General features: G+C 37.4%; 1 protein-coding gene across 2 annotated transcripts in view; it reads right to left on the reverse strand.

Annotated features, from left to right (window-relative positions):
- ALS2 (alsin Rho guanine nucleotide exchange factor ALS2) overlaps window positions 1–12,778 on the reverse strand; it is an 81,692-nt gene that overhangs the window by 32,726 nt on the left and 36,188 nt on the right. For both annotated transcript variants that reach the window (XM_023219075.2, XM_023219067.2), the window contains exons 10-13: window positions 11,489–11,660; window positions 8,891–9,071; window positions 5,876–5,941; window positions 484–646 (exon numbers count right to left, since the gene is read on the reverse strand). In XM_023219075.2, coding sequence (XP_023074843.2) covers window positions 484–646; window positions 5,876–5,941; window positions 8,891–9,071; window positions 11,489–11,660 — 582 coding nt within the window. The remainder of the gene's footprint in view (window positions 1–483; window positions 647–5,875; window positions 5,942–8,890; window positions 9,072–11,488; window positions 11,661–12,778) is intronic.

Below are 12,778 nucleotides of genomic sequence, written 5' to 3' on the forward strand. Positions count from 1 at the left end.
ACATTTGAGAAAATCCTGTAACACTGATTCCTCTCAGTATTTGCTAAGGTAACCTAAACACCTGGTATAAAGTCTAGCATGAATCCAGGCCGGTTAACACTCCTGCCTTACAGGTGTGTGCCCTTATACAGAAAACCAGGGCTTTGAAGAGCTCTGTTTAACTCATAGTCAGCATGCATCCAATAAATTTTGACAACTACTGAGTGAGTAACATCTGATAGTCTCAACTTTAGACAAAGTTTCATAAAATGAATACAGTTTATTCATCTTGATAAGGCCCTAAAAGGAAATTGAATCCACAGAAAACTCAATTTATCTACAGTCATACTTTCCTCTGTCATTTCCCTGAAGAAAATTAAATTTAATTAGACACATGTAAATATTAAATTACTGGAGTTCCACATCTTGTGGTAGCATAATCCATACAAACAACTATGATCCTTGGCTTTCCAAATGTCCAAAGAGGTAGACATGGGAGCTTACCACTTCAAAACAAGTAGCAAGCTTTAGCAAAACTTTTGCATAATTATGAAGTCGTCTGATTGGCGAGAAAAACAAAGCATTCAGTATTTCCATCAACTGAGTGTTTTCATCATTCACTTCTGATAAATCTTGCAACAGCTCTTGGTTTTTATTTAGAAAATCACTAGAGGTAGAGGAAAACAAAATTAGTTAATCCTTTTTGAATTGGTAATATGCATAATATTAAATAAAACATTTCACTAGAAAGTACCTTTCAGAATGCACATTTTTTAGCTGTTCTGAAAGTAGAAATACAATGAAATAAGCCAGATATAATTAAAAGAATTTCTCTATCTATAAGATAGGATTTTTTAAGTATAAAAAGTAGCAAATGGTAGCAATACAAATGGTTAATCACAGGCTTGTACCTATGTTCTAGGAAATGAATCATGCATCCCACAATTTAAGGTGAATAATCAGAGACCAGCTGACACCATTACCTGTTAATTTCAAAGCCAAAAGTCACACAATAAATGGCAAGACTAATTGGTCTAGGCAGCTGTGCTAAATAGAAACACTGGAAGAAAAGCGAAGCTCCTTGCTCCAACAGAATTAGTGTGGATATTAAAACGCTTCTAATTTCTTCTTTTTTCCTTCAATTATGCGTTTATTATAGGAAAGTAATAAAAAGCTGAAAGAACTAGTATTACAGTTAACAAGAAACAATAAAGATGATTATATGTGACGATTTCAATGCTGAGATCTTCAAAAGCATTTCAAACTGAAGCCAAAACTTAGTTTTTAATATTGTTTTTTATAAATTCATCATTAAAATTTTATTCCAAATTTTAATGCTGATCAATAACCCATTAAGACTTAGCTCACCAAACCAAAATACTTAATGGTAAAGCAGTAAGAGTTGGTGAGCTGGGTGCAGTGATTCACACTTGTAATCCCAGCACTTTGGGGTGCCAAGGTGGGTGGATAGCTTGAGCCCAGGAGTTTGAGACCAGCCTGAGCAATATAACGAACCCCTGTCTCTACAAAAAAATACAAAAATTAGCCAGGCATGGAAGCGTACACCTGTAGTCCCAGCTACTCAGATGGCTGAAGCAGGAGGATCATTTGAGCACAGGAAGTTGAGGCTGTAGTGAGCCGTGGTTGTGCCACTGCACACCAGCCTGGGTGACCAGCCTGTCTCAACAACAACAACAACAAAAAGATCTTAGATAGAGTGCCCAGATTTTATTTAGGTTTGGCTTGTGCTAATGTTCTTACTTCGTTCTCCATGTTCTACTGCAGAGACCAGCTGAGGACTTATTTAATTCTATACAAGTGTTCTGCTTTGACCTGCTCCTGATAGACGGAGGTAAGATATAGTGAACACAAACTCCCTTGGACCATATTTCTCCTCAATACCCAGTACCCAGTCTACAGTAGACCAGAAATGTTCCAACTCTTGTGAACTCCATTACTTTCCAGGACTCACTCATGTCCTTACCTACAGTCTTCCCTGAAAGAGGACAAGCTACACTCCTAAGAAATCTGAACCAGAAATCACCTCTGATCAGCTTATCTTTTCTTGGGAGTTTTTAATCTAATAGTGGCAATATGACTTTTTCCTTATATGGCAAGGTCTATACTTTTTACTCAGATTTTTAAAATAAAAATATTAAAGGTAGAAACAACCTAAGTGTCCATCAGCAGATGAACTGATTGATAAAATGTAGTAGCGAGTACATACAAAAGAATATTATTCAGCCATAAAATGGAATGAAATTTTGACGTATGCTACATGAATGAACCTTAAAAATACTATGCTTTAAGAAATAAGCCAGACACAGAAGGGCAAATAAATACATGATTCGACTCATACAAGGTACCTAGAATAGGCAAACTCATACAGAGAGGAAGTAGAATAGAGGTTACCAGAGCCAGGTAGGCAGGGGGAGACAGTATGGGAGGAGTTATTATTTAACATGCACTCAGTTTTTCTTGGGGATAATGAAAAAATAGTGATGGTTATACAATACTGTGAATGTATTTGATGCCCCTAAATTGTACACAATTAGTGTACAATTAAGATTAAAATAAATATGACATTACATATATTTTATCACAGTTAAGAAAAAAAACTTGCATAATAATCAAACCACCAGGCAAGCCTGATGTGAGCAGCTGAGTGATAAATCAGATGAATGATAAGTGCTTGCACATCATCATCCAAGATCCACTAACAGCCATATGGGCACCCCAGCTGTGCTCTAGACATTCTCAAACTCTCCTCTGAAAATGAAATCTTTAAGGTAATTTTAACTATTGACTTTGTAAATAGAAATGGGAAAAAGTTGTCAGTGCTTGCCTTTAACTATGTAAAACCCAGGCTCTGGGCATGGTGCTGTGCAAAAGGCAAGAGGCTTTCAACTTATGTCATCTCATTTTCCTGCTCTAACAAGGTCAGTTCTTCGGTACTGTGAATCTGAATCAGAAATACTAGAGGAAGGTCAACAACAGCAGAATAAGGAACCAGGGTCAGTAATTGCTGTAGCCCTTCAGGAAGCCCAGAAGCTTTCCATTTAAATTGTCACAAGTCTTCATCTATTTTTTGCATCTTCCTGTAATTAAACTTGTTTTTCTTCAAGCATTACTATTTGAAAAATAACTACTACATTTTCTCTCTGCTCCATTTAATTATTGGTTTGGGTACAACCCCATTTTCTCCTATTTTCTTTGGCTATGATTCAGCATTTCACCAACATTATAGGATAACTAAGCTATTTTAGTCATTATAATAAAAAGATTTAAAATAATAAATATAAAATCAGTAATTACAAATCTAAACTTGTCAAAACCAGAAGTTCTCAAATGTAAACAACAACAATAACAACAAACAATAAGTCCATCCATTTGTTCCTTATAAGAAATATACCAAAACAGTGCAGACAGGCTGAAAGTAAAAGAATGGAAAATGGTGATGTATTAAGATCAAGAATTTTAAAGTTACTACACAAGGTTAAAGACATATTCTTGAACCTGTCATTTTAAAAAATAAAGGCCAAACTCCTATATTTTGGAAATCAACAAGCGTGTGAGTCCAAGGATTCATAATGGAAGTTAGAAAAATACTTTTGAAAATATTTAGAACCGAATGACTATAAAAACAAAACATATCAAGACTTGTAAGATTCAGCTAAAGCAACAATTAGAGGGAAATTTGTAGCCTTAGATGGCTACATTAGAAAAATTTTAAATTTGAAAAATGAATGAACCAAGTGCTAAACTCGAAGTTGTAAGAAGTTAACAGGTGAACAAAAAGAAAGAAGGAAATAAAAAACAGAAATTAATGAGATTTTTTAAAAGGGAAAGAAATGATTCCCTAATTTTTGAAAAAATTAATTAAAAAAGTAGTAAATTGCTGACAAGACTGATCAAGATAAAAAAGATAAAAGGCCCAAAAATCATAAGAATGAAAAATAGGGGGTACAACTACAGTTATTCTGGTGTAATCATCTTAAGACTATGGTAGGAACATTATGCCAATAAACTTTAAAACACGGGTGCAATGAACAATTTTCCAGAGAAATATAAATAACAAAAGCCATAAAAAGAAATAAAGACCTGAAAATACCGATTCATTAAATCAGTACAAACTCCCTACAGCAAATGCCCCCATGAAGCCCAGATTATTTTTACAGATGAATTTTACTAAATTTTCAAAGTACAAATAATTCCTACTTCATATAAACTACGAACTTCCAGGAAACAGAAAAGGAGAAAAAGCTCCTCCATATCTGTGAGTTCCAAATCTGTGGATTCAACAACCTGAGACCAAAAATAGTTCATAAAAAAATTATGTCTCTACCACTTTTTCGTCATTAATCCCTAAACAATACCATATAACAACTATTTATATAGCATTTATATTTTATTAGATGTTATAAGTAATCTAGAGATGATTTAACATATATGAAAGGATGTGCACAGGTTATATGCAAATACTAAGCCATTTTATATCAGGGATTTGAACATCCTTGAATTTTGGTTTCCTTTGGGAGGTCCTGGACTCAATCCCTCATGGGTACTAAGAGACAACTGTATAAGCAAATTTAATTCAGCAATGTATTAAAAAATTAATACATAGATTACTGAATTTTGGAATTTGGAAACGCAAAGATATTTAACATTATAAAAATCGCTTCCTCTACAACTTTTAGAAATAGGGGCTTTTTAACCCTATAAATTGTATCTACCAAAAACCTAAAGTAATCATTTTTAATGGTGAAATATTAAAAGTATTCCCATTAAAGCTAGAAATGAGATGAGATGGTTAGCATTCCTTGTATCAGGATAAAAGATCAAAAGCAAACACGGGGCTGGGGGTGGTGGCTCACACCTGTAATCCCAGCACTTTTGGAGGCCAAGATGGGTTAATCACTTGAGGTCAGGAGTTTGAGACCAGTTTGGCCAACATGGTAAAACTCTGTCTCTACTAAAAATACAAAAATTAGTTGGGTGTGGTGGTGCACACCTGTAGTCCCAGCTACTCAGGAGGCTGAGGCAGGAGAATTGCTTGAACCCAGGAGGCAGATGTTACAGTGAGCCAAGATCGTGCCACTGCAATCCAGCCTGGATGACAGAGCAAGACCCTGCCTCAAAAAAAAAAAAAAAAAAAAAAAAGCAAACATGGTAAAACATTAACATCTGCTGAACATGGGTGGTAAGTACATATTTAAAGTATTTTCTATTAAAATACAGAATTTTTGGCCTGGCACAGCGGTGCATGCCTGTAATCCCAGCACTTTGAGAGGCCGAGACAGGAGAATCACTTGAGCCCAGGAGTTCCTAACCAGACTGGGTAACACAGTGAGACCCTATCTCTTCATTTTAAAAAGAAAAAAAAGTTAAATACAGATTTTTTAAAACCTTGGCTTTGTTGCTGGGTCAACACTTGTTGAGAAACTATCTGTTTGGGATTATTGCCTTGTGTAAGGAGCTTTTAAATTATTTACCCAGAAGCCAAATGCAAATACTTTCTATCTGCGCAAACACTTTTTTCTGTGTATCACCACATACATCATTTGTTCCTCTCCAGTGAAAGAGAACATTCCCATTTTTCAGATGAAAAAACACTAGGCCTACTGAAGTAAAGAGAGTTGTCCAAAGTCTCAGGGATAGCACGGAAGGACCCAGAACCTGAGCCGATTCATTCAGTGCTTTTTCAATGGCATACTACTTACAATGATAACCAGGGGTTAATAGTACCTGTCCTTTGTAAGACTTACTCAAAGTTTATATTTTGATTTGTTTGGTAAAATGATGAAGTCAAAGCTTTCCCTGGGCACTTGAAAACACAGAGCACTACAAAACGTGATCTTTGGTTGAGAGAATAACTGGAAGGTGTGGGTTTGCTTACATGGCAGGCTTAGCAAGAAGCTGGAATCCTCCCATAACCAGGAAATTTGTAATAGATGTGCAATACCTTGAGCAGAAAAGAAAACACATGTACATTAGCTGAAATGTAAATTAGTTCTTCAGTTTCCAAACACATACCCGGAATAGATAATTCTTGATTATTTCACCAACGAATTTCAGAAGTTTTGTGATGTCAACATTTGTGAAGGGCAGGTTGTGTAATAATTACAATAATGGAGGTAAAGGGAGGGGTAGGGGAATTCCAGCTTAGTAAAGATGGTAATATAAGGCTGGTCACATTGGCTCACACCTGTAATCCCAGCACTTTGGGAGGCTAAGGTGGGAGGATCGCTTGAGCCTAGGAGTTTGAGATCAGCCTGGGCAGCATGGGGAAACCTGACTCTACAAAAAAATAGAAAAATTAGTTAGGCATGGTGGCACATGCCTATAGTCTCAACTACTTGAGAGGCTGAGGTGGGAGGATCCATTGAGCCTGGGAGGTTGAGGCTGCAGTGAGCTGTGATTCCAACATTGCACAGCCTGGGCGACAGGGTAAGACTCTGTCTCCAAAAATAAAAATAAAAATAAAAAAGATGGTAATAGAAAAGGAAATTTTAAAAATGCCTAAAGCTATGCAAAAAATGCAGTAATTTACTTGGTATCTACCAGGCAACATCTATTATGTGGTAACTTAATTAACATACTTGAGAAAACATAATTAAAATAGTTGAATTTTTAATGAAAATTTTCTCTAATCTTCATTCACTTCAGGTTTCCCAATTAAGAAATGACAGTTAAGGCCGGGTGCGGTGGCTCACTCCTGTAATCTCAGCACCGTGGGAGGCCTAGGCAGGTGAATCACCTGAGGTCGGGAGTTTGAGACCACCCTGGCCAACATGGAGAAACCTGTCTCTACTAAAACTACAAAAAGTAGCTGGGCGCGGTGGTGGGCGCCTGTAATCCCTGCTACTTGGGAGGCTGAGGCAGGAGAATCACTTGAACCTGGGAGGCGGAGGTTGTGGTGAGCCAAGACCGTGCCATTGCACTCCAGCCTGGGCAATAAGAGCGAAACTCCAGCTCAAAAAAAAAAAGAAAAAAGAAAGAAAGAAATGACAGTGAAGGTAAGAAAATATGTTAAAAGTGCTTGAGTCAGTGTTAGAGAATGTTGATTAAATATTGATATACTGCTAAAGAACAAGTCTAGTTACACTGCTTTGAGCCTTGTACATTTCTTGTACACACCTGGGCTGGCAAAGGGAATCAACTGACTTTGAGGAAGAAGGGAAACTCCTACTAAAATTAGCCCACAGTGCTGTACAATGAAATATGGTTATAATGGTTAATTTTATGTGATGTGTATTTTATCACAATTAAAAATAATTTTGGCCAGGCACAGTGGTTCACACTTGCAATCCTAGCACTTTGGGAGGCTGAGGCAGGAGGATAACTTACACCCAGGAGTTTGAGACCAGCTTGGGCAACATAGTGAGACCCCTGTCTCTACAAAAAATAAAAAAATTTAGCTGGACGTGCTGGCATGCACCTGTAGTCCCAGCTTCTTGGGAGGCTGAAGTGGGAGAATCACTTGAGCCTGGGAGGTCAAGGCTGCAGTGAGCTGTAATGGTGCCACTGCACTCCAGGCTTCAATAACTTTAAAATTATTATTAAAATAATTTTAAAGATTCATACATAAACCCAAATATTTTACTTGCCCCATCTATAGGAATAAAACGTTATGTTAAAAAAAAGCCCAAAGTATCTAAACAAAAGCATTTTTAAGCATAAAGCCTAAGGTACCAGAGAAGAAAAAGTGAAGTAGAAGTATTATGAGATCAATTCCAGTCAAAAAATGAAAATTATACCAGTAAAAGCTGGAATCACAAAAAGAACAAAATCTAGTTTTTAAAAAAGAAACTAGTAGTAAGTTCTATTTTTTTTATTTTTCATTTCTGAAAGATGATGAGTTAAAAGACTCAAACCAGGATATTTCCTCTTAGACAACAGCTTCAAATATTTTCAATTTTGCTTAGAATTAAAATAGCATCCAACTATCTGCACATATTACATAGGTTGGAAAGGAAATACACTAAGAAGACAAACAGTGGTTAGTTCTGGTGGTAGGATTATGGGTGATATTTGATTATCTTTATTTGTGCAGTTTTCAGTAATAGACACATGTTATTTATGTTATAAATAATCAAAACACCAACAAAACATGAACTCCCTGAGGGCTGGTGCTTTTCGCATGCCCCATGCTGTGCTGCTGTGGGCTTGGAGCTCCCCGCAAATGCCTGGCACTGAGTGGGCACTCAGTGTTTGCTGGATGGTTGAGGTGTGAATGAATAGAGAACAAAACCTATACATACTTCAGATCAAAGCATAACCTAAGATACATTAAAATAACACTTAAATTATGCCTCACATCATCATATCAAAACACAAGTTAAGAAAAGGTGAGAAACATTTTAAGTTACATTTTCAAGTACACTTGGGATATTTTACTTGAAAAACATGCAAAGAATCTTGAATAACTATTCTAGGTTTTATTAAGAAAAAACATCTTTGAGTTAAAAATAGTTGGGTCTTTTAAAACTTCCATTTACACAAAAGTAAAAAGCAGACATCAGAACAGCTCCATATTTACAGTCAGCAGTTGGTCTTAAAATAATTTGTTTAGTTACTAATTGCTTCAAGTTTTAGTACAATTTAGTTAAGTAAACAAAATTGTTGCCTAAAGAACCACTTATAATAGTACATTTTATGTAAATTATGCTATCACTCTGCTAGAATATAAAAGAAAACATGATAATTCATTTTTTAAACCTTTTTTTTCACTTAGAGAAGACTAAATTTTAGCAATCCAGAACTATAGTTGGCTTAAGATTAAAATAACTGCTTTGCAATTTCTATTACCTTATATCACTCTCCCTAATCTAGTCTCTTCTGATTAAGGAGCTGTTCTCCTTGGCAGAATAACCCTGCAGAGATTGAACATGACACGGGACTGGATACTTGCTCTGTATAACTATCCAAGAAGAGACTTGCATGCTTCAGGATGACCAAACTCCTGGCTTCCTTTACCCCATGAAGGAAGCTGCTCAGTGAGGCTCCATGCTGACCAATGAGGTAACACAGCTTGCTGAATCGGCTAGCCACCTCCTGCAACAGCTGGACTGTAGTTGTAGTGCCCAAATTTTCTATAACAAAATAAGGATGATGATGACAACAACATAAACTGAAACTGGATCACTTTATTATGATCATATGATTATGATTATGAATTCCTCTAAGACTACTTAACCTGTTGCGATGTGCTCTCAACTAAGGAATCCAAATGATTACAGTATTAAAGCAACCTCAAAGATCACAGTATCCAGTACTTTGAGGAACTTGTTAAAAACACATTCACAGGAAACTTATAGATTCCAGGATGGCTTTTTCTGTTAAAAAGACTCTCCAGGTGATTTTAAAGATGAGCCAAATTTGAGAACAATTGAGCTAATGCAACTCTCTGGACATTTTGAAGATAAGTAATCTGAAGCCAAGAGAAGGGAAGTCAATTATCTAATTTAAGTCACTGATTAATGACAGTCAGGAATTAAACTCACTTGGGGAGTTATATCTTTGTTAAGGTTTTCAGCTTTTTTGTTCTGACTTCTGTTCCACTTGCCTCTTTGACAAGCCCAACCCATCAGTGCAGAGAAGGCAATCCAAACATTGGATTGCCGAGGATGCTCTGAATTTCAGAGAGGGCACCAGGATATTATTTGCTTTTGGCCTGTCTAAAAGTCCTCATTTCTAGGACTTCTTTGCAAGCAATTAGGAAACTAGACTAGAAAGACCAACAAAGAAATCAGCAACCAGGACAGGAGAGAGGCAGATTTAACTTTCCTTTCAGAGCAATCCAGGAAGCTTCCAGCTTAGAGTGCTTCCTTTCCCTTGGCAAAGTCCTGGAGTGTTCAGCCTACCTAGAGGAGGGGAATTTATAGAACAGAGACTCGACAACACTTAAAAGGCAGAAGGTAATAAAAACAAAAGCACAACGGCAGACAGTCCTCAGCTTACAAAGGGATTATATTCACAAAGACTGTAAATTAGTTGTTTGAAAAGATGTTTTTCCACTAGAAACAATGGGCAGGCCGCACACGGTGGCTCACACCTGTAATCCCAGCACTTTGGGAGGCCAAGGCAGGTGGATCACTTGAGGCCAGGAGTTCAGACCAGCCTGGGAAACAGGGCAAAACCCCGTCTAAATACTAAACTAGCAGGTGTGGTGGTACACACCTGTAGTCCCAGCTACTCAGGTGGCTGAGGCACAAGAATGGCTTGAACCCAAGAGGTGAAGGTTGCAGTGAGCCGAGATTGTGCCACTGCACTCTAGCCTGGGTGACAGAGCAAGACTCTTCTCAAAAAAAAAAAAAAAAAAAGAAAAGAAAAGAAACAGTGGGCTGACCTGCACAAGAAAGACAATGTCCTCAACGTGGCAAAAGTGATGTACTAGAGTATTAGCCTGAATTCTGGATCAACACAGTAGGCAAGGAGCGCAGGAGAGAGAAAGAGAAAGAAAACTTCCTCTCTGTTTTCTGACTGTAGGGCCAAGCCCAGAAAAAAAATTTGAAATAGGAAAAGTTTATTTGCAACAGTTCCCTCAAGTTCCATTCTGCATTCCTTTCTATTCTCCCAGAAACCCCAGGTACCCAGTATATCTGGACAGTGGCATCCCATCCAGTACTACTGTAACCATTCCCTCTGTATTACCCCCTCACTTTCAACCTCTTTGTAGCTGGGCATAGCTAAGAAAAAGAATCAGATTTAATCAACTCATGCTGAGGGATAAGATCTGTTTCCCCCCCGATGGAGTGTTGCTCTGTCTGGCTGGACTGCAGTGGTACGATCTCAGCTCACTGCAACCTCCACCCTCTGGGTTCAAGCAATTCTCCTACCTCAGCCTCCTGAGTAGCTGGGATTACAGGTGCCCGCCACTGCGCCTGGCTAATTTTTGAATTTTTAGTAGAGATGGGGTTTCACCATGTTGGCCTGGCTGGTCACAAACTCCTGACCTCGTGATCTGCCCTCCTCAGCCTCCCAGAGTGCTGGGATTACAGGTGTGAGCCACCATGCCCAGCTGGATAAGATCTTTAACACTCTTATAGTTATCCACAATTTTAAGAGACTACTTGTAAATCCAAATAAATCTCTACTTGATATAATTCTAAGAACTATAATGAGGAAAATGAAAAATTCAGATAGTATACTGGAAGATCTCTTAGGACCAGGAGGGGCATAAGTGTTGTTTGGAAGTCTAACTTTATGTAGGGTCAACTTTCCCAAAGTTGTTTTTGCTCATCTGCCATGAATATCCTAAAAGTTCCATTTTCTATTTCTGCAAGCCAAGGGAGCTCTGGGAGTGGCAGGACAGGGCAGGGGCAGTGAGGCTACTGACAAATTGGAAACAGTTTATAAATTGTTGACTACCTGTGTACACACACACACACAAAGACAGTGGATAGAAAGAAGTAAACCATAAACTAATAGGTTTTCATTATTTGTGATATAGGAAGAAGAGATAAAGACCTAATGATTTAGTGGTGGAAGAGAGGGGGTTGCAACTTACCTAAACTGAGAAGAGGCCTGAGAATCTGAGATTTGATATCACTTAGTTTTGAATAGAATCGTCTTTCTGTAGTAGCTAACTCGTGGAGACTGGCAATATACCCCATAATGTTTTTATCCACCAAGGCTAGATAGCTATCTTTTCCTGCTGTCACTCTGCTTATATATCCAAGCTGAAACAGAAGAAAATAAAAGGATTAAATATAACATATAATTATGTTAGTAATTTGGTATACTGAAGCTGGCTTATATCAGCTGACAAGAGCTAACTTAAATATTCAGAAAATTTGCAAGCAAGTAATTAAACCATTGGCAGCTTGAAAATTGGCCACAGTGAAAATTTGCAAGCACGACAGACTAGGGTTTCTTTTGGCGGGGTGGGGGGTGGGGGGTTGCTTCTTTTTTTTTAGAGCTGGTTCATCAGTACATCACTGTTATATATGCATATCTGCATCTATACATAACTATATACACCTACTTTCAATTATCTCCAAGATACCTTTCATTTCACATTACAAGTGTTTGGAAACAGACACCCTGGATATATAAAGATCCAAATGATAGGGATACATGTCTCAGGACCCCTTTCTGAGTAAAATAAGATTAATGAGATCAGGGAGGATCTCTATGCTATATATTAAAATATCTAGGATTCAAGAATTAACCTGCCTTTTGTACAATGAAACGAGATTTTCTTAAAAAGGGACTTTTTGTCATTTACCCAAGATACCACTGTATAAAAAACATTCCATGTGTTTATTCACATATCCCATTAAATCAGGCAGGTAAGTTACAGACCCAATGCACTATTAACATCCCATGGTAACCAAAGACACACATGAGAGCTCTTCATTTCTTTCATCGGCCCATTTGATCCTTTATCTAGACTGTGAAATCATTCATGGGGAATGTAAAGCCAGGACCGGCAACTACAGATACATCTTGGCCAATGTTGCCTTTAATTTTTAAATATATTTTTGTTTTGGTAGAGATGGGGTCTTGCTATGTTGCCCAGGCTGGTCTTGAACTCCTGGCCTCAAGTGATCCTACAGTCTCAGCCTCCCAAAGTTCTGGGATTATAGGGATGAGCCACTGTACTCAGTCCCAGTGTTACCTTTAGCAAGAAAGATCTTGTTCCCACGCATTTATAACTTACTAGCTAGAAAAACAAACACAGACTAAAAAAATAAAATAAAATAAAAAAGTCAATATGCTATTTTACTCAATAAAAATAAGAAACCCTAGAATATACTAGTTTTGGGGGTTAATTTCCCTGCAACATGTCACTTTA

The sequence above is a fragment of the Piliocolobus tephrosceles genome, chromosome 11, assembly GCF_002776525.5.
Source record: "Piliocolobus tephrosceles isolate RC106 chromosome 11, ASM277652v3, whole genome shotgun sequence".
Lineage (NCBI taxonomy): Eukaryota > Metazoa > Chordata > Mammalia > Primates > Cercopithecidae > Piliocolobus > Piliocolobus tephrosceles.